Source organism: Mesoplodon densirostris, chromosome 6 (genome assembly GCF_025265405.1).
Source record: "Mesoplodon densirostris isolate mMesDen1 chromosome 6, mMesDen1 primary haplotype, whole genome shotgun sequence".
Taxonomy (NCBI): Eukaryota; Metazoa; Chordata; class Mammalia; order Artiodactyla; family Ziphiidae; genus Mesoplodon; species Mesoplodon densirostris.
This window is the reverse complement of record NC_082666.1, coordinates 125,653,865-125,681,536: the sequence shown is the minus strand read 5'-3', so window position 1 is coordinate 125,681,536 and position 27,672 is coordinate 125,653,865. Positions and strand designations below refer to the sequence as shown.

Below are 27,672 nucleotides of genomic sequence, written 5' to 3'. Positions count from 1 at the left end.
GTAGTTTTGATTTGCGTTGCTCTAATAATTAGCAATGTTGAGCATCTTTTCATTTGCCTCTTGGCCATCTGTATGTCTTCTTTGGCGAAATGTCTATTTAGGTCTTCTGCCCATTTTTTGATTGGGTTGTTTGTTTTTTGGTGTGGATTGTCTTTTTACTCTCTTGATGGTGTCCTTTGAAGAACAAAATTTTTCATTTTGATGAGGTTGTCCCAGCACTCTTTGTTGAAAAGGCTATACTTTCTCCATTGAATTTCTTGGCACTGTCGTCAAAATCACTTGGCCATAAACATGAGAGTATAATTCTGTACTCTCTGTTCCATTGATCTATATGTCTATCCTTCTATCCTTCTATTAGTACCACAGTTACTGTAGTTGTTTAGTAAGTTTGAAATTGTTGAGTTGTCGTCTTTGCATTTTGTTCTTCAAGATTTTTTGGCTGTTCTAGATCTTGTGTATTTCCTTATAGATTTTAGGATCAGCTTGTTAACTTTTGAAAAAAAGTTAACTTGGATTTTAATAGGGATTGCCTTGAATTTTTATAGACCAATTGGGGGAGTATTGCTATCCTAATAGAATTGTCTTTCAATTCATGAACATAAGTTGTTTTTCTATTTGTTTTAAATGTTTAATTTCTTTCAACAATGTCTTGGAATTTTCAGTGTATATATTTTGTACTTCTTTTAAATTTATACCTAAGTATTTGAATCTTTTTGATGCTATTATAAATGAACTTGTTTTATTAACTTCATTTCTGGATTTTTCATTGCTGGTGCCTAGAAACACAGCTGATTTTTGTATATTGATCTTGTATCCTACAACTTTGCAGAAGTTGTTTATTCTAGAGTTTTTAGTGGATTCTTTAAGATTTTCTATGTATAAGATCATATAATGTGCAAATAAAGGTAGTTTTATTTTTTCTTTCCAATCTGGATGCCTTTTCATAGTTTTTCTTGCCTAACTGCCCTGACCAGAAATTCTAGTCCAGTTTTCAATGGAAGTTGCAGTAGTAAACATCCTTGTCTTATTTCTGATGCCAGAGGGTAAGCCGTTCAGTCTTTTCCTGTTAAGTGTGAGGTTAGCCGCAGGTATTTTAGACGCCCTTTATCAGGTTGAGGAAGTTTCCTTCTATTTCTAGTTTGTTGAGTGTTTTTATCATGATTTTTGGATTTTTTGTCAAAAGCTTTTTCTGACATAAATTACTTCAAAAATGACTAATTTTTTTTCTTTTTTTTTAATCTGCAGAAATTGACTTGCATACCAAATGTGTGGTGGATGTAGATGCAAACAAGGTTATTCTCAATCCTGTAAATACCAATCTTTCCAAAGGAGATGCCCGGTAAGTTAAGAACCAGTGTTAATGATCATTGGATTTTTAAATGGCGGAAAGCAACAATGGCTGCTGAACTGAGTTCAGTTGAACAAATATTGAATGCTTACTATGTGGAGACATATTGCTGCCAGATAGACGAGGTCTGTAATACGGAATGACTGAGTGCCAGAATGCGTGTTGTAGGCAGTAATGGTATTGGAAGGTCCGAGAAGAGAGCGTCGGTTAGATTGTGAAGTAACGGAGGAAGGCTTCTTGAGGAGGTGGTACTGGCTGGAGGCTTAGATAAGATGTGAATGGGAAGAAGTCGGGTAAAAGGGAAGGCTTTTAGGTTGTTCCTCAGTGTGTGTTGTTTTTACTTCTGCTAGTTCTTATCCTATCTGTCACTTAGAGCCCATTTCAAGTGCTATTTTCTTCCTGAAGACATTCTTGCAGCCCTTAGTGATTCCTCTCTTTTAAGGCCCCATGAGCTATAATCTGTACTACCTAATTTAATTACTATATATTGTTTTGAATTATTAATTGTAGCTTAACAGTAGATTTTAAGGTCTTGGAGGGAAGGGACTCTCTGTCAGGGGTTGGGGATGAATACTTGAGCATCAGTTCTGGATTTGGGTGATAGTATGAACAAAAGAGAGGGCAAGAAGTTGTAAAGAAAATGAATGTGGGGAGGAAGGAAGAGATTAATTTGGTTTCTGCCAGCAAGTGCGGGAAAATTAATTTAATCACGTAAGTTGGAGTCAGTTTGCAGAAGACCTTGAAAGCAGGTGAGATTTGGCCTGTATTTTTATGGGTAGGATGTCATCTTTGACAGTTTTTTAATTATTGTGATTAAGGAGGTGGATTCGGAAGAGCTGTTGGATGGCAATGTAGAGAATAGGGGAAAGACGGGCTGTTTGCAGAGATCAGCTCTATCAGAGATGTTTTTGTGCTGATCCTGGAAGTGGAGGAACACATGGTGCCCGCCATGATGCTTTGCACAAAGTAGGTGCTTCAGAGTACTTGTAGAGCAGTGCTGTATATGGAAATATACCTGGAGGGTACTCCATAAAGGTTCTTTCAAGTTGAATTGCATTGAAGAGAGTGCTGGCCTTGGAGTCAGAAAATCTGAAATAGAATCCCTACTTACGTTATTGTAGTTAGGTTTTTTTTTTTTTTGTGGTACGTGGGCCTCTCACTGTTGTAGCCTCTCCCGTTGCGGAGCTCAGGCTCAGCGGCCATGGCTCACGGGCCCAGCCGCTCCGCGGCCTGTGGGATCTTCCCGGACCGGGGCATGAACCCGTGTCCCCTGCACTGGCAGGCGGACTCTCAACCACTGTGCCACCAGGGAAGCCCCTGTAGTTAGTTATTTTTAACTTTTTTTTAAAATTAATTTTTATTGGAGTATAGTTGATTTTTTAAAGATTATTTTTTATTGGAGTATATATTTTTAACATTTTTGAGCCTTATCTGTATGATACCTGCCTTACCTGTCTCACACCTCTATGAGATCAAATCAATGATTGTTAGAGTGCTTTGGAAAGTGTTCTGTAAATGTTCAGGTTTATTGTTATTGATGTAGAGATATTTCTTAAGCATCTCTGGGATATGCCGTTATTAGGGTGGGAAGAGTATAGATGTGTCAAGAAAGGTGCTGGGATTTTGAGCCTACTGACTGAATGACCTATTGTCCTGAGTGTTAATTGAAAACATTAATTTGGGGGCTGTTTATTGCTCTTAGAGCTTCCAATCTGAAGACTATGGCTTTCTTTGGCAATGTGGGCGACTCTGAACAAACTTGGAGGCAATACCCTCTGGTAGAAAGAATGTGAGCTTTTTATACAGGCCGACGGATTCAAATTCTGGCTCTGCCGCTTGCTGGCATGGTTACCTACCTGTGTTTTTTATGTGTAAAGTGTTTTCATTTTCTATTGCTGCATAACAAATTACTTCGAAAGCTTTAGTGGTTCAAAACGACAATAACCATGTATTATTTCCTGGTTTTTGTGGGTCAGGAGTTCAGACAGGGTGCAGCGGGAACGGCTTAGTCGGCTCCATGCTGTCTGGGGCCTACCAGGAAGACTCGAAGGCTCACCTACCTGGGTCTGGCAGTTGATGCCATCTGTTGGCTGGAGATGTCTCTGGGGCTGCGGGCAAAACGCCTACTCACAGTCTGGTGGCAGGTTCCAAAGGCAGGCGTCCTGAGAGCACGAGAAAGCCAGGTGGAAGTGTTGCCTTTGACGTTCTAACCTTGGAGGTCGGAAGTGTTGCCTTTGACGTTCTAACCTTGGAGGTCACACATTGTCATTTCTGTCACATTTCCTTGCTCAAGGCTGGCATACAGCTCTACACGGTTTCAAGAAGAGGAAACACAGACCTCTCCGTCTTTGAGTGGAGGAAAGTCAGTGTCAAATCAGGAAAGCATTTGGGGTGGGAGATGTATTGTTGTGGCTCCATCCACAAGTGTGTAATGTCTACCTGATGAGGTAATTGTGAGAATAAAATGAGCACATAGAAGCTTTTTTAAAAAATGTTTTCTTTCCTTTAGAGACCTTTAAATCTTAGGGATTTGTGAAAGAATTAAATAGCACTTTTTGGTTCCATAGAGTATCTTGGATGACTCTTTTTTTACGTGTGCTGAAAACAGAGATTGAATATTAACTCAGTGCTATAGAGTGCTGTCTGATAAAAAAAACTTTTAGAAATGACAACTGTCAATAAGGTTGGTATGTAATGGCTTTTGGTGAAGTAAAGTTAGGAAGCACAGCTGCTTAAAAAACAACTCTTTGTTGAAGTACATACTATACATACAGAAAAGTATATATAGCTTGATGAATTTTCATAAGTTGAACAGTCCTGTAACTGGCGCCCAGATTAAAAGCAAGAACATTACTAGTATGACAAAAGACCACCTCATGAGAAGCACTTTTAATATCAAGGTGAAAAGGGAAAACAGAAATTTTGGGATGTAGCACTTCAGTGGTATATGTTGACTCCATTAAAAGAAAAAAATAGGAGGGAAAGCACAAATTACAAAGTTAAGGTTAATTACGGTCTAGTTTGTAGAATGACTAATCCTTACAACAAGTTATGGTTTTATAGGAGGTATACTTGTATTGGGTTGGCCAAAAAGTGCCTTCAGTTTTTAAGTAAAAATAAAAGACATATTTTTCATTTTCACCAAGAACCTTATTGAACAACATAGTCACCCTTTTGTTCCACTACCTTCTGCCATTTTTCAGGCAACTTCATCTTCCTATCTTCTCAAAACTTTTTATCCTTTTGAGCAAAGAACTGTTCAAGGTGCCTTTTACAGTCCTCCAGGGAATTGACATTTTTTCCATTAAGAGAATTTTGTGAAGACCGAAATAAATGGAAATCCGAAGGTGCAATGTCTCGTGAATACGGTGGATGAATCAGAACTTCCCAGCCAAGCTGTAACAGTTTTTGCCTGGTCATCAAAGAAACATGCAGTCTTGCGTTATACTGATGGAAGATTACGTGTTTTCTGTTGACTAATTCTGAACGCTTTTCATTGAGTGCTGCTTTCATTTGGTCTACTTGGGAGCGGTACTTGTTGGAATTAATCGTTTGGTTTTCCAGAAGGAACTCGTAATAGCAGACTCCCTTCCAATCCCACCATATACACAACATCACCTTCTTTGGATGAAGACCGGCCTTTGATGCGGTTGGTGGTGGTTCTTTTCACTTGCCCCACAGTCTCTTCCATTCCCCATTATTGTACAGTATCCACTTTCATCGCCCATCACAATTTGTTTTAAAAACGGAACGTTTTCAGTACGTTTAAGTTGAGAATCGCATGTGGAAGTACGGTCAAGAAGGTTTTTCTTGCTTAACTTATGTGGAACCCAAACATCAAAGCAATTAACATAACCAATATGGTGTGAATGATTTTCAACACTTGATTTGGATATTTTGAGTATGTCGGCTACCTCCCGCATGGTATAATGCTGATTGTTCTCAATTAATGTCTCAGTTTGATCGCTGTCAACTTCAACTGGTCTACCCGACCACAGAGCATCGTCCAGCAAGGATTCTCCAGCACGAATCCTTACAAACCACTTTTGACGCGTTTGATCAGTCACAGCACCTTCTCCATTCACTGCACAAATCTTTTTTGACATTTCAGTTGTGTTTTTACCTTTTCTGAAATAATAAAGTATAATATGCCAAAAATGTTGCTGCTTTCCTTCCATCTGCAATATTAAAATGGCTGCACAAAAATTCACCAATTTTAATGTCTTTTTTTAAATGCACGCTGATAGGACAGCTGTCACAATACAGTCTAACAAAATTGTTTCAAATGAAGTTAAAGACAACCAAGTGCTATTAGAGCCATCTTACGGAAAAAAACGAATGCACCTTTTGGCCACCCCAAGAGCAGAGAGCCAGGGATTTGAAACTAACATAAAAAAAAGTGATTTGGTCAGTCTAAATCAGTAGTCAGAAAGGCTCAAATTAATGTTTTTCCTTTAAAAGCTACAATATCCTTGTTTTTAGAATAGTATCCAATCCTATTAATCTAAAACTATGACTAGTTTTGTATGTATACTTACAACCTAAGTTAGTATACTTTGAAAGTGAACATGTATACATTTTATAACAATAGTTTGTATATTTTTCTGATTAATTTTGCATTAACTTCTGAAAATTTCATGGTTTGATGCTTATGCTTATTAAAGCTAATAAAAGTCATGGTTAAATGAGGAGGAAGAGCATTTTCAGCTTAACAGCTTAATCACGGGAATTTGGGAAACATTTTTGCTGTGCTATATATGTGGAATTTCAAAACTGTTTTGAAAAATAAGTTGCTTAAAATTCAGAAAATTGATTGTACGTGGCTAACGAGATTAAGAAATGCTGACTTTGGAGTCAGACATCCTGGACTGAATCTCAGCTCTGCTACTTAACACGTGTGTTGTGGAGCAAGTTACGTAATTGTCCTCTGCCTCAGTAAAGTGGAGATTATAATAGTACCTGCCTATAGGTTGTTATGAGGATTAAGTGAGTTAAAATATGTAAAGTGGCAGTGTCTGGTGTACAGTTAACCTTATAGAAAAGTTAGCTATTACTTTGACTCTTACTGTTATTATGGCCTGTATTCAAGTTGTAGTCCATGGTATGTCTGTGAGCTATAACTTCATAAAGGAAGTAAAATTTTTTTTAAAATTTATTTTGTTTATTTATTTTTTTTGACCGTGTTGGGTCTTCGTTGCTGCACGAGGGCTTTCTCCAGTTGCGGCGAGCAGGGGCTACTCTTCGTTGCGGTGCATGGCCCTCTCATTGAAATGGCTTCTCATTGTGGATCATGGGCTCTAGGTGCACGGGCTTCAGTAGTTGTGGCTCGCGGGGTCTAGAGCACAGGCTCGGTAGTTGTGGCACATGGGCTTAGCTGCTCTGTGGCATGTGGGATCCTTCTGGACCAGGGCTCGAACCCATGTTCCCTGCATTGGCAGGAGGATTTTTAACCACTGAGCCACCAGGGAAGCCCCCTAAAAATTTTTTAAACCAAAATATATTCAGTACTTGAGTAAACATGCCTATCAAGAAATTAACTAGTTCTAGAAAAATTTCAGTTTTGCAAAGTCAGAAACTTTATTTTATCTAGTTTGCCCAAAGTTGGTGGGGCTCTTAGGGACTAACATGCCATGTGTTAGAGAGATAGCCCCTTAATTTTAAGTTTACAGTAAACAAAATATTAATCCCTGTCATCTGGGCTTCTCCGTAGTATCAACCAACTTGGGAAACCAGGTTAAAACATTGCTTGTGAACATAGGGTAAGAACAAAGGGACATTTTATTAAATATGGAGAAGATTAAGGACAGACTCTTCCTATTCCACAGCACTCTACTCAAACACCCTAGGGACTGAAACACTTGTATCCACCAGTTCGGTCTTTTTCTTCTATGTATAGTACTAGATACTCATTGACAGATTTGATCTATTTGTTTTCTCTTGCAGAGCCATACTGCTTATACTAATAGTACATTAAATGTCTTTTTGGAATTACCCTTTTGCACTAAACCAATTTAGTTTTCTAGACTGGTCCATGGGCTTTCCCAAATCTTCAGCACCATATTTATAAATCATCTTTTAGGGCTAGTAAGTGACTAATTCATTATCTATTATTAGTAGATTTTTACAAGTGTAATTCGCAGTGTGTGATTCTTTGCATTTAGGAGCCCTTTAAGTCCATTTTATCACTAGTTACAATAATACCATGATGTAGAACAGTCCCATTTTTTTTTTTTTTTTTTTTTTTTTTTTTTTGCGGTACGTGGGCCTCTCGCTGTTGTGGCCTCTCCCGTTGTGGAGCATAGGCTCCGGACGCACAGGCTCAGCGGCCATGGCTCACGGGCCCAGCCGCTCTGCGGCATGTGGGATCTTCCCGGACCAGGGCACGAACCCGTGTCCCCTGCATCGGCAGGCGGACTCTCAACCACTGCGCCACTAGGGAAGCCCAGAACAGTCCCTTTTTAAATAGCTAAATAAATCTTTAAGCCTTATTTTGTTTGAATTATGTCTTAAAACATTAAAATTTTATCTTATAATAAAATGTTAATGCTAGTGCTTGTCACCATGATAGGACAAAATAGTTTCTTAGGCTAAGTTTTATCTTCTGCCTTTTGCCTCATCCCCTCCTCTACCCACCAGTAAGGCCTTTGCTGCTCACTCTGGCTAAAAAATTGAGATACTTAGGGGCTTCCCTGGTGGGGCAGTGGTTGAGAGTCTGCCTGCTAATGCAGGGGACGCAGGTTCAAGCCCTGGTCTGGGAAGATCCCGCATGCCGCGGAGCGACTAGGCCCGTGAGCCACAACTACTGAGCCTGCGTGTCTGGAGCCTGTGCTCCGCAACAAGAGAGGCCGCGATAGTGAGAGGCCCGCGCACCGCGATGAAGAGTGGCCCCCGCTTGCCACAACTAGAGAAAGCCCTCGCACAGAAACGAAGACCCAACACAGCAAAAATAAATAAATTAATTAATAAACTCCAAAAAAAAAATTGAGTTACTTAAAATGTTTTCAAAGGGAGTGAGGTGTGATTTCTCATGGAGAGTGGCACTTTATGAAACAGTTGTGTTATGAGAGTTACGTTTCTGTGAGTTTGGAAATGGGAATGCATTTTCCGATAGGAACTGACAGTTGTTTCCAGGAGAAAGGCTGTTCTATTAAAAAGAGTGACTAGTTTGGCCCACAACTCATACAGTAAAGTTTGTTTGTTTGTTTTTGCTGTGCGTGTACGGAGATAAAGAATGCATTGACTATCAGTAACTAATATACTTTGGCGTCACTGTGCCGAAAGTGCCAGCAGTTTTATCACCGTTGTTTTTGCACCATCAATGCAAATATCAACACAGTGAAGAAGGCAAATGTCTTAGTATTTTATGAAAATAGTTTTGACCTCAAGACCCACTGAGAAGCTCTAGGAAACCCTCAGGAGTCCTCAGACCACAATTTGGGAGCCAAAGTTAGACTGAATGGATGTCTTTGGTTTATTTTTAAACTACTTTATTGAGATATAATAAGCATATCATATAATTCATACCTTTAAAATGAGCAGTTCAATGGTTTCTATTATATTTACCAGCACAATTATTTAATTTTATGACATCTTTATCACACTGTTAATCTATGTTCTGTCTCTAGGTTTGAGATTTACCTATTCTGGACATTTCATATAAATGAAATACAATTTGTGGTCTTCTGTGATTGGCTTCTTCTTACTTAGCATAATGTTTTTGAGGTTCATCCGTGTTATAGCATTTATTGGTACTTATTCCTTTTTATGGTGGAATAATATTTCATCATATTCTATTTTGTTCATCCATTCATCAGTTGATGGATATTTGGGTTGTTTCCACTTTTTGGCTATTATGAATAATGCTGCTGTGAACATCTGTATACAGGTCTTTCTGTGGACATATGTTTCTGTTTCTCTTAGATAGATGTCCAGGAGTGGACTTTCTGGGTCATATGGTACCTCTGTGCTTAACATTTTGAGGAATTGTCAGACTGTTTTCCAAAGCGGCTGCAGCGATTTACATTTCCACCAGCAGTGTATGAGGATTCCAGTTTCTTTGGCTTTTAAAGAACCCTCGTTTACTGTAAGGAAAATGGTGGTGACTCTGGCTAATTGGAGAGTGTATACGCTGCCCGAAGGCATTCAGATTACAATTAAAAAACAAAATAAAACACTGTGGTGTCCAAACAAAACAGGTCTTGGCCAGATTCAGCTCTTGGCTACTGATTTGGAACCTCAGGTTCTAGTATACTTTTCTATTGAGTGGTACTTCTTGTAGGGTTTTTAAAAATTGAGCAAACTTTAAAAAAATATAGTGTATAAAAAGGTTTAAAGAATAAAACACTTATGCATCTGTCACTCAGTTTAATAAATCATTACCAATACAGTTAAAGCCTATTGTGAACAGCCTCCAGTTTTAATGCCTTTCTTCTCCACCACAGTTAACAACTTTTCCAGAATTTGTTTTTTTATCTTTCTATTTCTTTACATTTTCACTATGTGTGTTTGGAAATTGTTTGCACAATATTATGTTTCCACAAATGCCTTTTTCTAGTAAAGGGTCAGAGAGATATGTGACTCAAAAAAGACTGACTACTAAAGTATAATTCCTGATTAAAAAAAAAAATAAATTTATTTAGTTTATTTATTTTTGGCTGTGTTGGGTCTTGGTTGCTGCGTGTGGGCTTTCTCTAGTTGCGGCGAGTGGGGGCTACTCTTTGTTGCGGTACGCAGGCTTCTCATTGTGGTGGCTTCTCTTTGTTGTAGAGCATGGGCTCTAGGCGCGTGGGCTTCAGTAACTGTGACATGTGGGCTCAGTAGTTGTGGCTCACGGGCTCTAGAGCTCAGGCTCAGTAGTTGTGGCGCATGAGCTTAGTTGCTCTGCGGCATGTGGGATCTTCCCGGAGCAGGGATCAAACCCATGTCCCCTGCACTGGCAGGCAGATTCTTAACCACTGCACCACCAGGGAAGTCCCTAATGCCTGATTTTTAAAGGCAAAAAAAATGATATTAAGAGAAGCCAAAAATAATATCACAAGTTTATGTTGGGGCGGAAAGCTAATTGTTCATATTTTATCAAATACGCTGTTCCTCCTTTTTTCCTCTTAAAAAACCAAAATTTAAAAAAAGCTTTTTTTCCCTTCTCATCTGTTGTTTGCAGTAAATTCCAAACAAGCATTGCAGTGAAAATTGTTTTACTGTACCTTCAAGTCTGAGAGACTGTGGATCAGTGAGCTATGCCTGTTCAGAGGTGCTGCTTTAAACAACAGAACTGAAACCTGAAATGGAAAGAAGTTCTTAGTATAAATTGTACTGAGAATCCCTTGGTCAGTTAATCCATTTTCTTCTTTAGCCCTCTGTTTTCTATCGTGTGTGTGTGTGTGTATGTATGTGTATAATTAACACTACAAGCGTTAATATACTTAGAGGTTCTCTTATAATTCTTTATTACCCTGCCCCACCAAGCGTAAGATTTTATTTATTTATTTATCTATCTATCTATCTATTTATTTATTTTTGCGGTACATGGGCCTCTCACTGTTGTGGCCTCTCCCATTGCGGAGCACAGGCTCCGGACGCTCAGGCTCAACGGCCATGGCTCACGGGCCCAGCCGCTCCGTGGTGTGTGGGATCTTCCCGGACGGGGGCACGAACCTGTGTCCCCTGCATCAGCAGGCGGACTCTCAACCACTGCACCACCAGGGAAGCCCCAAGATTTTATTATTATTATTATTATTATTATTATTACTCTTATTATTTGGCTGTGTGTCCTGTGGGATCCCAGTTCCCTGACCAGGGATCGAACCCGCACCCACGGCAATGAAAGCACTCAGTCCCAACCTCTGGATCACCAGGGAATTCCCCAAGTGTACGATTTTTTTAAGACCAGAATTTTCTGAAGTAGAAAACATTTGGAGAGTTAGACTTCAAAATCATAATGAACCTGAACACTGATTTCTGTGGTATTTTGTGAAATGGCCTGTTCTTTAGTACATGTGGCAGAGACTCTCCAACATGGATGGAGTTAGCTGTAGATGACACAAATATGCAGAGATTTTTCTTGTTTTCCTGTAAAATTAAGGGGCTTTCCACTCCTTACTGTTTGGTTATGTTTAACCTAATAATAAATTGATAGTGTGAGGGTTATAATTGCCAGTCTAATGCAAAGAATGTCTGAGATATTGATCTTAACCAGCACTTGTCAGAAAGGTCATTAAAACTCTTTTTATTCCTTCTAATTGTTTACCAGACATCAGATCTTAGTCAAGATCATTAGGTAATTAATGAGTTCTAATATGAGCAAAGTATATCCAGTCCTTGTTTGGAGGTTCAGAGTACTCTATTCTTGGTAGATGAATGAATATATGCAGAATATATATATATCAGATAGATGCAGAATATATATATATCAGATAGATGCAGAATTAAGTGATGTTGACCCATGCACAAACATTTCTCTTGCAAACGTATTGTGTAATACTGCTGAGGGGAGGGCCTAATGCCAATAATTGCTTTGAAATATATGAAGTCATTTTCAGACTAATTCCTTGTTAGGAGAAGGCATCATTAGGTCATATTAGATAATGACTTTTAAAATTTCTGTACTGCTCTATGGATGCTACTTTAAGTAAAGATTTTAATTGAAGGAAGTCATGCAGAGTGTAATTATGGTATATACAATAGATCTGTTTGTTCTCTCTGCTGTGAAATGACTTGAGTGAGGCTAATAATTCTGCCCAAATAGAATTTACTCCTTTGGAGAATAGTATGTGGTATGTTTTAATTTCATAAAGGGGCTCTTCCTCGGGGAGCCTGTCTGCCCTGATTATGTCAGAGTAAAGTGGGGAGAACAGTGTCCTGTGTACTCTGATATTTTAGAGGATTCCTCCCCGTCTTTTTAAAAAGTACTGTGGCCATTGAGTGTACAAACCATTTACTACTTTTGAATGTAGCTGGGAAAATGAATCGGGAAGACTCTTAGAAGCTAAAAAGGTAATAAAATATGTATGGTTGAATTCATGTTATTTCATGGTTAATAGCACATAATCAAATGGCAATAAATACAGATTTTTCAAAGTTTTACCAGCAAAAGCTAGTAGGTTGCTAAAATGAACTGTTTGATAGCTGATTAGTAAACCTGTCTGAACAAAATTAGACTGTTTTAGTAGAATTTATGAAATCTTAGCATTGTCATTGGGTATGTATCTATTTTGTTTATGCTTTTATTGGTACAGCAATAAGAAGGAATATGCTGTTTTTCTTAATTCAAGAAAAGAGAGTCTTTATCACTGTGATTGAAGTAGTGCTTGGATACTAACATTTGATATAATGAGGATGCAGAGTTATGTGTATGTGTGGCTAGTTACTAGATTAAGTTATAGCTAATACGAATTAAATGTTTTGAATTTCCCCAGAATTCTGGATTCACCATAAAATTATCAGATACCATATGACGTACTAGGTAAGACATCTAATTACGAATAAAGTTTAGGCACAACTCCCAAGTCCCACTATTGATGTTTTTAAAATTTGTCTTTGTTGTTTGTTTGGCAATACTTTTTTTTTAGGGCTCTTTGTCTCAATCTCCAGTTTAGGAGTTGTTGCTCATATAAACAAAATGTTGAATACGGATCTAGACTTACGTTTTAAAGATGGAGGTAACAGGACTTCCCTGGTGGTCCAGTGGTTAAGACTCCACGCTCCCATCTCCCAATTCAGGGGGTACAGGTTCGATCCCTGGTCGGGAAGCTAAGATCCCACGTACCGCATGGCGCGTCCAAAAAAAAACTAACCCAAAACCCACCCACACAAAAAGATGGAGGTAACAGTACTCTATGAGGAAATGTGACCTGAGAAACCATTCCACCCAAAAAGTTGTTGCATCACAGTATCTTAGGAATCTTTCTGATCCATTCAGCAGCTGAACATCAACCCTTTGCCAAGTACCAAGCTGAAAGTTAGGATAATCTTTTTATTAATCCTTAGTTCCATTAAATTGTGGTGAAATTATGTTTAGCACACAGTATCTATAAACATACTAGTAACACAAAAAAACAAAGCCAAACAGAAAAGTAGAAAGGAAAGTTGAATTATTCTCTTGTGGACTTTGTAAGGCTAGATTTTTGCAGGCTCAGACTTGAAATGATTCTATTGTTTAATTTTGAGCATTGTGCATTTTCTTATGAGAGTGATATTTAGCTAAAAATGAAGAATGATTTCTTTTGCAAGTTAATAGTGTAGAGTTCTGGAGCCCTTTGTCCTACCTCCTTAGAATTCATTAAAGAACTACCTTGTGTGATGGTGAATTTCACTTTTGTTTCACTTTTATCAAACCTAGAATTCATTAAAGAACTACCTTGTGTGATGGTGAATTTCACTTTTGTTTCACTTTTATCAAACCTAATTTATGTATACTTATATTAAATAAAAACTTCTCTAGAATGGGTAATAATTAAGAGTAATAATAATCTTTACCTTCACGTATTGACCCATAAATGAAACAGATCAATACTGCTTTTGTTCCATTTTTAGGAAAACAAATAGAATTTACAAAAGATCATGGAGTAGGTAGAAGTTGTATTTGCCATTTAATTTAAAAAAACTATTTGTTATGGAGAATTAAAAGATATGCCAAAGTAGACAGAATAGTATAATAGGCTGCCTGTTGCTCAGCCCTCAAAGCCATTCACCCGTGGCTAATACCGTCCTATCCACATCTTCAACTCTTTCCTTTTTCCCACATTATTTTGAAGTAAATCCCATTTTACCCACAAGTATTTTAATATATCTTTATTATTTTTAACATAACCAAAATACCATTATTACACCTTAAAAATTAACAGTAGTTATGCAGTAGCATCAAAGTTTCAGTCAGTGTTCACATGTCCAATTGTTTCATGAAGTTTTTTCCCCAGAGTTTGTTTTGAAGAGCATCCATATATGGTCTACCCATGGTGATTGGGTTATATGTCTTTTAATTTATTGGTTCCTTGGTTGTTGAAGAAATGGGGTCATTCGTTGTGTTGATGGGTTAATAAGTGAATTTATTACAGAGGATGTACTATGTTTATTTAGTCAGCTGCCAAATCTCGATTTTTCTTGTGAATATTTTTATCCTGACATTCCTTTCTATTCTCTCTGACGTTACCCAAGTTAGTACCATAATTGCCTTATATTTAGCCTTCTGACTGGTTTCTGGAACCTTCCTTTAAGCCTGCTCCTACTTCCTGTAGTCTGTCTTTTGAATTTGGAGCCTTTATTATTTCTGCTAATTAAGAAATGTCACTGCCTGGGTGACATCTTTTATGTGTTCATCCCTCCCTGTTTTCTTTTTTTTTAATTTATTTTTTCTTTTTTTTTATTAGTCTCTGCTTTACAACAAAGTGAATCAGTCATACATATACATCTGTTCCCACATCCCCTCCCTCCTGCGTCTCCCTGCCTCCCACCCTCCCCTCCCTGTTTTCTAATGCTTGTACTGTTTAGCTTTATCGTATGTGTTTTGAGTCCCCCTCCCCTTTGAGACTGTGGTTACTTGACATCCGGGCACCTCTTGTTATTCTTCGTGCTTCGTCCAGTGCTTTGCAGGCAGAACGTGCTCTGTAAATGTCTCTTGATTGGTTATAACTGTTCTGATAGTGCTTGTTCTCCAAAGCTCCCCGTTCTCATATTTGCCCCAATTAGTAGTTGGAAAGGTGATTTGTGAGTCTGGGAGTTGGATTTTATTTTATTTTATTTTTTAAGCATTTATTTATTTACTTATTTGGCTGCGTCGGGTCTTAGTTGCCGCATGCAGGATCTAGTTACCTGGCCAGGGATCATACCCAGGCCCCCTGCATTGGGAGTTTGGAGTCTTAACCGCTGGACCACCAGGTAAGTCCTGGGATGAAGAGTATTTCACAAGACAATGGTAGGGCCTGATGAGCCATTTCCATCCACTCCACCATATGGGGCGCGGTTTTCTAGAAAGAGAGATTCTTGTCCACTGGATCCAGTCTCTTGTTTACTCTCTTGGCACCATGGCTTTTGTTTTGCTTTTCTTGTTTTGACAACAACCTTCTGTTCTAATACTGTTCATTGATGATATTTTAAGTGTGCTGTTTCCTGGTGTTCTAATATTAGGACCATACTGTAGGATAAATTTCCTTGGGAAGAATTTCCCGAAGATTAAACAATTTGTGATATATAGATGTTGCAAACTGGGGTGCCGTAGGCTACATTTACCCATAGATGTTTGTTTGGCCTGTAGTTTCAATGTTTAAAAATATGGGGGTTTCATACGAAAATTCTGGTTTGCAGTTTTTCCTAAACAACCTGAAAATCTGGCATCACTGGGCTCTCTGCCTCCTTTGACAAGGTCATGAGCTCTTCAGGCCCCCAGCTGGTGGACACCCTCATTTATGTTATTTGCCTGGTCCCTGTGGACCTTTCCATCCAACCCTTGGTGTAGATCCTTAACGGCTTCGGTCACAAAACATGTCCTTTCCTGACCTTGGCCCTGGGTTTGGGGCTCACATTTCTTTTAGAAACCCTTAACTTCTGCACTGTGAAGATGGTATGTTCTCAATTTTTCTTTAGTTTATTATTAAGTTTAGCCATGTGACTTCTGTAATTGTTGATATGACTTTATAAATTATCAAGTGTTTAGCGTTAACACATTATTGATTTGCAAAAATGTAAAACAATGCTACTCTTCAGTAAATATATATTTATATTTATATAAATATAAATATTTTTGAGAATAGTGTTATTTTTTCTTAAATGTTATTTATGTTAACATGTAATAAATCTTGCTATTTTAAATGAATTAATAACATATTTTAAACTTAAATATGTTTCTCAGCTTTAATTTCTAATTCAAAAAAAACTTCTGTAGTCTATAACCCATGTAAAAAGAAGCTTTTTAGGGTCCTTAGTTGTTTAAGAGTGTAAAGGAGTCCTGATACCAAAAAGTTTGAGAATCTCTGATACTAAAGGGTAATGTGTTAGCCCAGGTTAATCAGAATTGTCTAAGGTATTCACCAAAATTTTAGAACATAATCATTTTTTCCCTTGTAAGCAATATCATGTAAATCAACAGTAGGTCCCTGCAAAAGTTTATTGAATCATGGTATTTCTGAAGTGTGTAACATTATTTAACTAAGACATTTAGGCATATAATTCTGTGAACTTGGAGTTCTAAATTAGAATGCCAAGAAATTTAACCCTTTACCTTTTGGGATAGGGGGCCAGGGTTTCCCTGGTTCTAAGCCTTTCTGATTGTTCTCTTGCTCTTGGTAGAGAGAGTTTGTTGCATAAACAGTGGGGAGAGGATTTGAAGAACTGAGATGGAATTTTGGTGTGATTCGAGATTTTGGTGGGGGGGACTTTCAAACAAGATTCAGATGCTAGAGGGGTGATAGAATGAGCAGTTGTAGAGAAGAAAACTGGGGTTCCTTGGAGGCGAGAGGGGGATGAAATAATCCTACCTGCTTCACTTTGTGGGTGGACAACCTGGAAAAGCAGATGCTGTGCCACAGGTTCTTGAAGGCTCTCCCTCTCCCAGTTTTGTCTTTCTGTCCATCCACCCCTTACCTCCCCCCAACCTCCCACCCCGAAAGCAAGGAGGGAACCTTTTTTGCTTCCTCTCTCCACTTCAGCTCACTCTGTCTCATCATTATAGAGTCCTCACCTTACATCACTGGAGTCATAGAACAGTTAAAGCAAGATATGGGTAGAAGAGGAACTGTTTTGCTTTTGCTTGGTGAGATAGAAAGGGAGGTAGGCAGGATGGAGAGAGATTCCAGCAGCCATAATGAGCGTGGGGGATTCCTGGACCAGTTTGGTTGGGCAGCCGTCCAGGTAGAAGAACAGTATGTGTAGCCAGGACACACGCATCTCTTTATTCTCTAGTTGCAAATACCTGTCTTGTCTCTCCAACTGTTTTTTAGATCCCTTTGGGTTAGGAATTGGATCCTAACTAATTATCCTTATAGTTCAAAGGATTTATAGGTATAGAGTATCTGTATATGTTAGGATCTAGCAGAGGGTTAGGCTCACAGGTGCTCAAGCAGTACTTTTAGATTGAAAAACATCATGTATATTGTCCTGTTGCCCTAAGAAGAGAGTGGAAAGTCCTTAGCATATGTCTCATAAAATGGTGTAGAACTGGGAGAGGCTCTGAAGGTCTTGCAAGAGTATATTCAGAGAAGATAAGATTAGATGTAATTTTAACTATAGTTAAACCATCGTTTAACTGATTATTGGAGGGGCTTTGGCCTACAGTTTCCACTGCCTGAGGAGAGCTAGTTCTGATGGCTCTCTTGGTCTTCGCTCTGCCTTTCAAGAAGGAGCTCCTCTGGGCATAAGACTCCCAGGATAGGTCTGTTCTCCATAGAGTGGGTTATGTGATGTTCCTGTGTCTACCAGGATATTTAAAGGGGACAGAAAAGGCAGGAAAAGAGTATATATTAAAAAGAATATCTATATTTATAGATGTATAACTGAATCACTTTGCTGTACATCTGAAACTACTAATTGTAAATCAACAATATTTCAAGAAAATTTTAAAAATGATCTGAAACAAGCAAGAAACCTTTGACAAAAAATCTGGTTACTGTCTACAAGGTGGAATTATTTGATTATAAATTTGTATATCAAAAACTTTAATAAATTTTTTTTTCGGCTGCGTTGGGTCTTCGCTGCTGTGCACAGGCTTTCTCTCGTTTCGGCGAGCGGGGGCTACTCTTCATTGCGGTGTGCGTGCTTCTCATTGTAGTGGCTTCTCTTGTTGCAGAGCACAGGCTCTAGGCGCGTGGGCTTCAGTAGTTGCGGCTCACAGGCACTAGAGCGCAGGCTCAGTAGTTGTGGCGCACGGGCTTAGTTGCTCCACGGCATGTGGGATCTTCCCAGACCGGGGCACGAACCCATGTCCCCTGCGTTGGCAGGCGGATTCTTAACCACTGTGCCACCAGGGAAGTCCCTAATAAAATTTAAAAATATTCCTAAGGGGCCTCCCTGGTGGCGCAGTGGTTGGGAGTCCGCCTGCCGATGCAGGGGATGCGGGTTCGTGCCCCGGTCCGGGAGGATCCCGTATGCCGCGGAGCGGCTGGGCCCGTGAGCCATGGCCGCTGGGCCTGCGCGTCCGGAGCCTGTGCTCCGCAACGGGAGAGGCCACAACAGTGAGAGGCCCACATACCGCAAAAAAAGAAAAAAAAAAAAAAAAAATATTCCTAAGTAAAAAAGATAGGTAACTGTCAAGATTTCAGATGTCAGCAGAATGCAGTCACTGTGAAGGAGAAAAGGATGGCAAGACTAATTTTATTTTTATTTTTACTCGTAAGTAATTCAAATTTCAGGATACCTGTCAGTTTTATGCAGCTGGTAAGTCTTTGGAAGTTGAATCTGTAATGCATAAGAAGTTTTAACTGGAGTTTTTTTGTTTTGCAAACTGGGATTTTTATAGCAGTTTTATGTAATTATACATATATATCTAAATCTGCATTAAAGCAGATCGTTTCCTCTTTATTGTTTAGATGGAATGAACATTTGCAAGGTTATCAAGTGTTTTTTTAATCTATTTTTTATTGAAGTATAGTTGAATTATAGTGTTGTGTTAGTTACTGCTGTACAGCAAAGTGACTCAGTTATACATATATATACATTCTTTTTCATATTCTTTTCCAGTATGTTTTTTCACAGGATATTGAATATAGTTCCCTGTGCTATACAGTAGGACCTTGTTGTTTATCCATTGAAGTGTTTTAAAAAATAAATTTCACCCTATGAAATGAAAACCATCTTAAGAATCTGTAGTAGTAGCTACTGTTCATATAATTGCACTTTATTGTTTTGTCAGACTTAACATACTCCTCTGTGTAGAAAACTGGGTGAGCTGATGTTTTGGTCACACACGTAACAGACTTCCTTGCTCGACTTTATTCTCATCAAATGTTACCACAACAGAAACCCCACATGTAAGCAAGATCTTTGTTCAGTTATTACTCCCACTTAGTCACTAGTGAGTCATAGCTGCCCTTGCAATCTGCCGTGCTCTTTCGGGGATCAGAAACTGCCATGGAATAGGGGGAACCAGACATTGAATATACACTTGGTGCTATTTGCGTGAATGTCTTTTCTCTGAAAGTTAGATTTATTAGGACTGAACCCGTATGCTAGCTTTTATCCACTCACATCGGGAAGGATGCTTAAAAGTAGGATACTGGGACAGAGACTGGTTCAAGATTGAGTCATACCTTGGCACCAAACTAGGACTTTGTGCCTTGCCATTTCCATAAGCTTTACTTAAGTGTTCTGACACTGACTTCATCTTGAACCGCTGTATTAGACATCTCTTCTGTCCCACTTCAGGTCTTCGTGACCGCACTCTCCCCAGAGCCTTTAATCACTTTTCACCCCTGGCTGTTGCCAACTCAAACTGGACCCTGACCAACTTGACGTGGACATAATCTGACACCTCATTCCTCGCTCCCCTCCCTCCTCTTCCCTGGGGCTGTAATCCATGATAAGCCCTAGGCTTTGTTTTCTGAGGAATCCATGCTAAGAACATCCTTTTTGTATGCCCTTGGTTTATATACTAAATGGGTTCTCTTGCTTATGTATTACGTTACAGTTGATCTGACCTATTTTGACCCGACTCTGAACTTAAAAATTAGGAAGAGGTTAGGTCTGTTCTTCATAGGGTGGATTAATTTTTTTTTTATTTTTAAAAAATATTTATTTATTTATTTGGCTGCATCAGGTCCCAGTTGTGGTATGCAGGATCCTCGTTGCGGCACGCGAGATCCATCGTTGCGGCGTGCACGCTCTCCGTTGTGGCGCGTGGGCTTCTCTCTAGTTGCGGCATGGGCTGTAGAGCTCGCGGGCTCAGTAGTTGTGGCATGTGGGCTCTCTAGTTGTGGCGTGTGGGCTCCAGAGCGCCTGGGCTTAGTTGCCCCACGGCATGTGGGATCTTAGCTCCCCAACCAGAGATCAAACCCGAGTCCTCTGCATTGGAAGGCGGATTCTTAACCACTGGACCACCAGGCAAGTCCCTAGTGTGGATTAGTTTTTGCTTTTGTCAACCTCATAAGCATTAGACAGGATTTAGGATTGAGGTGTTGCCAGTGGAATTTAGCCATCATCATTGATTATAAGGATAGAAAAAGGCAAGAGTTGGTTGAAGGGCATCGGAGAGGTATGACTCAGATGGAGTTTGAGTTCTGGATCCGCCATTAGCAACTGTGTGCCTTTGGAAAGTTTACATGACTTCCCTGAGCTTCAGTTTCCTTTTCTGTAAAATCAAGGTGAGAACACCATAATATAGATCTTGTCAGATTGCTATTGGGATAAATGAGTTATTTATGTGAAACGCCTGGTACGTGGTAGGTACGCAGTAGATGGTAGATGCTATTATTCCTTGATTCGTTTATTCTGATCAACTTTCTTCATAAAAATTTTATTCATTGAAACACCTCATATTTTAAGTAATTTTTTTTCCGACAACACTGGTCTATGCTAGATACTCAGTAAATACTTACTGGCCAGGTTAGACATGTAGTAAACTATCATAGTATGTTCCTAATAACAAACCATGCCCTTTTGCTTTTAATTGGCAATAATCTTAGGTGACTCAAGCTGTAGCTCTAAGTGGAGTTTCCTAACCCTCCAGATAGCAAGTACAAGATGTTTATTTCAGGGATTGTGGGTTTCTGCTAAAGAGTATCAATTTGCATAACATTGCCCAGAGTTGGTTTCCTTGTTCTGAGCAAAGAGCTATAATTATAGTCAAAGGAACTTTGTGGTCAAGGTCTTTGAACACGTGGAAGATGTAAATAATGCAGAGACAGCTAGGGCAGCGTTCATGGAAATATGAGACGTGAACAGAGAATTTAGTTTTTGGATCTTTTCACTGATGATAAATAGCATTTGCCGGCATTATGATTTCTTACAGTGTGTTGGATCCTTTGCGAGGGTTTTACCTACAGGTTCAACAGAAGTACTTAAAATAGAAAATATAAGCACCATGATTATATTAGAATTTTCAGAAGAGGAGTGAGGCAGGAAGGCGTTGTATGACTTCCCAACATCACACAGTTAGTAAGTGGCAGAGCTGGGGTTTGAACTCAGGTTTGCGTGAGCTCATGTCTCCAAAGCCAGATACACTCGGTGTATCACCAGATACACTGCTTCTTATTGCCTTGTAAGATTTCTTTTTTTAAAAAAATATTTATTTATTTATCTATCTATCTATCTATCCATCTGTCATCTGCCCTGGGTCTTAGTTGCAGCACATGGGATCTTCGTTTCCGCATGCGGGACCTTTAGTTGTGGCATGAGGGATCTTTTAGTTGCAGCATGTGAACTCTTAGCTGTGGCATGTGGGATCTAGTTCCTTGACCAGGGATCAAACCCGGGCCCCCTGCATTTGGAACACAGAGTCTTAGCCACTGGACCACCAGGGAAGTCCTCTGCCTTGTAAAATTTCACAGAAGAGTTTCTTCTTGATCTTTAAACATTTGAAAACATATAAATGATTTTTTTTAAAAAGTTAAAAAAATAAATACAATTGGTAAATTCAGCTTAGAGCAAAACTATAGGCATTCATCAATTATTGATTGGTATCTAACATATGCAGCCTTGGCAAGGTGCCTGATAAGGGAAGGATAAGTATGACTTGCTCTTCTTTTAAGGAATCACATTCTGGAGTTAGGGAGTATAAGTATATTACATTTGTTAATGCACTCAACAACTATTTGTTGAATGCCCTCTGTGGGTGTCAGGGTAGTGTTGACCCTAAGAAAACAATGATGAACAAAAGAAAATTTGGTCCCAGGCTTCATGGAGCTTCTTCGTCTATCAGGGTTATTATGAACTGGTCTAAGGCATTTGGGTCGCTTATAATCAGACATTAGTAACCTCCTACAATTAGAGCTAGGTGAGGGCTTGTAGGCCTTCTTCCTCATCCCACACTACCATGGGGTAGGTCAACCACGAAGTCCTGACGAATTCTGCCTCAGATCTACTAGCGTAGGCACAGCATTAATCATACAGCTTGCTCCTGTGAGCTCCACGATGTCACAGCTCTCAGACAGGCGCTTTGCCCGAAAGTGTCCCTTGAGTCAAAGGTAGCAGGATTCAGTACCCTCTGCTTAGAATTATGTGGCAGAGCCTGAATTCAGGTCTGGCGAGAGCCCTAGGCCAAGAACCCTACCCCAATGGCACAGGATGCCAGGTTTGTTAAAGGCTTAGACTTTGTTCTCCCAAGAATGGAGGTACCTGTGTAAGATTTCTAGTCAGTCTGAATAGTGTTTTTTGTTTGTTTGTTTTTTCCGGTGTATGGGCCTCTCACTGTCGTGGCCTGTCCCGCTGCGGAGCACAGGTTCCAGACGCGCAGGCTCAGCGGCCATGGCTCACGGGCCCAGCCACTCCGCGGCATGTGGGATCCTCCCAGACCGGGGCACGAACCCGCGTCCCCTGCATCGGCAGGTGGACTCCCAACCACTGCGCCACCAGGGAAGCCAGTCTGAATAGTTTTAACACTACGCATTTTACCAGTTAAAAATTATTTCTGACATTCCTTGTGCTGAATAATGAACTGTGTAGTGTCGATCAGAAGGAAAGACAGCTGAACCTATTTTTGCATGAACCCATTTGGCAGTCTGATAAAGTCTGTAGACCCTTCTAAGAATAATCTTTCAAAAGCATAAAATGCAAAGGATAACAAAAGAAACCAAATATAATGAGGGACTTCCCTGGTGGTCCAGTGGCTAAGACTCCACGCTTCCAATCCAGGGGGCCTGGGTTCGATCCCTGGTCAGGGAACTAGATACTGAAAGCCACAACTAAGAGCCTGCATGCTGCAACAAAGATCCCGTGTGCTGCAACTAGGACCTGGTGCAGCCAAGTGAATGAATGAATGAATGAATAAATAAATAAATATTTTAAAAAAGAAACCAAATGTAATGAAATATAGTTCCAGAAATATTTTTAAAGATGTGTGATACAGTAATATGTGCTTCTTTATTATTGTATTAACTAATAAGATCTAGTGTTGCAGGTAATTAATTTCAAAGTTGTGATGAATATAAATGCAACATATTTGCAGCAGTTGTAATGTGATAAGAAGATAGCTGTGGGCTTCCCTGGTGGTACAGTGGTTAAGAATCCGCCTGCCAATGCAGGGGACACAGGTTTGAGCCCTGGTCTGGGAAGATCCCACATGCCGCAGAGCAACTAAGTTGCCCAGGCACCACAACTACTGAGCTTGCGCTCTAGAGCCCGCGAGTCACAACTAGTGAGCCCACGTGCCACAACTACTGAAGCCCGTGTGCCTAGAGCCCGTGCTCTGCAACAAGAGAAGCCACCACAATGAGAAGCCTGCGCACCACAACGAAGAGTAACCCCGCACACCACAACGAAGAGTAACCCCCGCTCAACACAACTAGAGAAAGCTCACGTGCAGCAACGAAGACCCAATGCAGCCAAAAATTAAAAAAAAAAAAAAGCTGTGATTTCTATTGGTGATGAAGTCACTGCTAATACTGTAATTTATTGCCTACATTAATAATTGAGGGTAATTGGTAAATTGCAGTTAGAAGTTAGTGAAAAATAAAAGTGTAACTTTTCCCCCCATCCATCTTCATAGATTCCTGTTCATTCTATTGGGGTTAAGAATCTCTACACTAGAGTGCGTATTCTTTTTCTTTTTAAATACAGAAGTAGCCTAATTTATTTTAATTATTTTTTAAATTTTTTTGGCTGCTTGGCTTGCAGAATCTTAGTTCCTTGACCAGGGATTGAACCCGGGCCCTTGGCAGTGAAAGCTCAGAGTCCTAACCACTGGACTGCCAGGGAATTCCCTAGAGTGTGCATTCTTGATTAGAATCCTTTGTATGTTAACCCTGGAGTGTATATTTGTGATTAGGGTACCAAATGTTAAGAAATTAACCCCACATGTGCATTAAAACTTAACACTTGCCTTTATGGCTGTTTTTCTTTTCTTTTCTTTTTTTTCCCCAATAATTTAGTAGGGCTGATGAGACTGTGCAAATAACAAATGGAGTGTGTGAAAAGTTCCATAGGAGAGAGCTATGAAGTGCTATGGGATTATGCAGAAGTATTTTCAAATAAAGACAAGAGAGTCTTGTCTAAAACAAAGACGGTATGATAAGAGGATCTAGATAGACATGAATGGAGTGATATAGTGTTAGAAAAAAGTGGGGAGAAAGAGTGAAAGTTTCAATTACTATAATTCTTTAAGGTTGAAAAAGACATCACAGAAAAATATGATTAGGGCTTTGTTCTGTCTGGCTCAGAAATAAAGATATTTCAGATATAGAGAATAGCATGACGGTAGGAGTAGAGGGTGGGAAAGCATGGAAGGTTCTTCCATGACATAATTGTCCAGTCACGGTTATAAGCAGTGTATACATGTTATTTAATCCTCACAGCAGTCTTATTATTATTTGCACTTTTTGCAGATGGAGGAACAGGCATGGCAAGATTAAGTATCTTGCTCAGAGTCAAAACTAGGTCTGTCTGGCTCCGCTGGACTCAAAATGACTCCATACAAGATTACACTGGTGACAGTGTGGAGGGTAGATTAGGCGGGAGGGAGCACGAGCGGAGATAGGAAAACCAGGTCAGAGACTGTTAACATGATACTGGAGAGATGGTAAAGGTGGCCTGAACGCTGTGTGTTAAAGAACTGATGAAAAGAATTTTCCAGCTTGGAAATCTGCACATTTATGTTCTCAAGTCAGACAACACCCACAAAATAGGAAATGAAAGTTCAGTGTTTCTGAGTAGAGATTTTTTTTACCAGCCAGTGTATGTACATGGCTGGATGAATGCCTGTGTTACAAGTATCTCTCCTGAGTGTAGAATATTCATTATGGGCAGGACTTTATTGTGATCACCAGTTAGTGTTTATGTGAGAACCCCGCATAGCCACTTGTCCAGATAGGATCACCAGTGGAATGATTTGCAAACGTTACGTTGTGTGGTGATTAAGCTTACAGGTGTAAAAGGTACTTACACCTTGTCGGAGCAAAGGAAGCTTTCAGAATCTGGCCCATTTGCTAGCAGTCAGTTCGAGAAAACTCAGAGAAGTGGGAGGAAAAGCTTTAGGTCAAGGGCAGACTGACAGTACGTTCAGGGTCTGGAGTAAGATTGATTCATCTTTCAGGTGAAATACAGCCAACACCCCACTCAGTCCTGACTTCCCTAGGCCCGGGAAAAGAGGTGTCTGGCAGTGTAGTGAGTTCTCCAATAAACGGATTCAAGAGAGCTTCAAAAGTGTGAACTTTACATGACTGCCTGGTAGATAAATAACTGGGGTGCATAGTTCTCTACCTAATAGATGATCGGAGCTAAATGGGAGTTTATAAAACATACCTAATCCACGTTCTGCATTTACAGAGAAACTAAGTCGATTGGTTCCTGGTCACAAAGCTTTCTGTTGGCTGAGTCCAGATTCAGCTGGTGGCCTCATCGATTTGACAGACGTGTCTTAGGAACCTGTGGGCAGGCTTCCCTCACCCACACAATCCTTCTAGCCCTTTCTTCACTTTCACAGGCCCCAGAGAGATGCCTCTTTATCTCAGACTCCCTGATATTTCTGGTCAGAAGTATCGTTGATTTTTTTAAAAAAATATCTTTATTGGAGTATAATTGCCTTACGATGTTGTGTTAGTTTCTGCTGTATAACAGAGTGAATCAGCTTATATGTATACATATATCCCCTCCCTCTTGCGTCTCCCTCCCACCCTCCCTATCCCACTCCTCTATGTGGTCACAAAGCATCAAGCTGATCTCCCTGTGCTATGGGCTGCTTCCCACTAGCTATCTGTTTTACATTTGGTAGTGTATATATGTCCATGCCACTCTCTCACTTCGTCCCAGCTTACCCTTCCCCCGACTTGTGTGCTCAAGTCCATTCTCTATGTCTGCGTCTTTATTCCTGCCCTGCCCCTGGGTTCATCAGTACCGTTTTTTTAGATTCCATATGTTAGCATACGGTTGATTTGTTTTTAATCTGCCGTAAAGCAATGAGGATTTTCAGGTCAGTCAAGACCAAATGTTAACATTTTCAACCTCATAGTCACTCAAATATGTTCTCCTCTACATTCCCATTTTTTACTTTCATATTTTCATTTTTCACTTCCATGTTGGCAGACTAATGGTATGATTTAAACTACGGTTTCTTCATACAAAACTTCTGTTTAATTGTTAGTTGCATTTACCAAATTGTAGATTTCCAGGCTGGAAAATAGAAACAGTTCTTTTTTATTCTTAATACTCATCCCTAGGATGAGGCATTACTTGCAAGGCAAAGTACTTTCAAACAGCCAAAGCAGGAAAATAGGAATTGTTCTTTTAGGATGCATTGGCTAAATGCACAGATAAAGTTTTTATGCCATTTCTTCCAGGTTTTTGATGTACCTTATTCAATAAGGATTGAGTAAGGTAGCTGAAGCCTATTTTAATTAAATCATATCATGAAGTATTTGTTTCACTTATAGTCAATCCTCATCTCATTTCAAGCTATAAAATATTTAATATTTTCTGCCAACTGTTAACAGAAACATTTTATGTCAACTGCTAGCGTGGTTTACAGTTCTGTATACCGTCACCCCTTCGTATCCACAGGTTCCACTTCTGTGGATTCAAACAACTGAGGATCAAAGAAAAAAATTTCAGAAAGTTCCAAAAAGCAAAACTTGAATTTCCTGTGAGGCAACTATTTACATAGCACTTACATTGTACAACTATTTACATAGCATTTACATTGTATTGGGTTGGCCAAAAAGTGCCTTCGGTTTTTAAGTAAAAATAAAAGACACATTTTTCATTTTCACCAATAACTTTATTTTTTAAATTTTATATTAAAAAATTTAAAAAAATTTTTTTCAGTTTTGGCTGCGTTGGGTCTTCATTGCCGTGTGCGAGCTTTCTCTAGTTGCGTCAAGCAGGGGGTCCTCTTCGTTGCAGTGTGCGGGCTTCTCATTGCGGTGGCTTCTCTTGTTGTAGAGCACGGTCTCTAGGTGTGAGGGCTGCAGTAGTTGTGGCACATGGGCTCAGTAGTTGTGGCTTGCGGGCTCTAGAGCGCAGGCTCAGTAGTTGTGGCGCACGGGTTTAGTTGCCCCGCAGCATGTGGGATCTTCCCCGACCAGGGATTGAACCAGTGTCCCCTGCATTGGCAGGCGGATTCTTAACCACTGCACCACCAGGGAAGTCCTCACCAAGAACTTTATTATTTATTTATTTTGGCCGCGTTGGGTCTTCGTTGCTGTGGGCAGGCTTTCTCTAGTTGTGGCGAGTGGGGCCTACTCTTTGTTGAGGTG

At 39.7% G+C, this 27,672-nt stretch overlaps 1 protein-coding gene across 1 annotated transcript in view; it reads left to right on the top strand.

Moving 5' to 3' along the window:
* Positions 1-27,672, top strand: part of KIF13B (kinesin family member 13B) — a 188,882-nt gene that overhangs the window by 17,864 nt on the left and 143,346 nt on the right. The window contains exon 2 of the mRNA XM_060102634.1: positions 1,246-1,339. Coding sequence (XP_059958617.1) covers positions 1,246-1,339 — 94 coding nt within the window. The remainder of the gene's footprint in view (positions 1-1,245; positions 1,340-27,672) is intronic.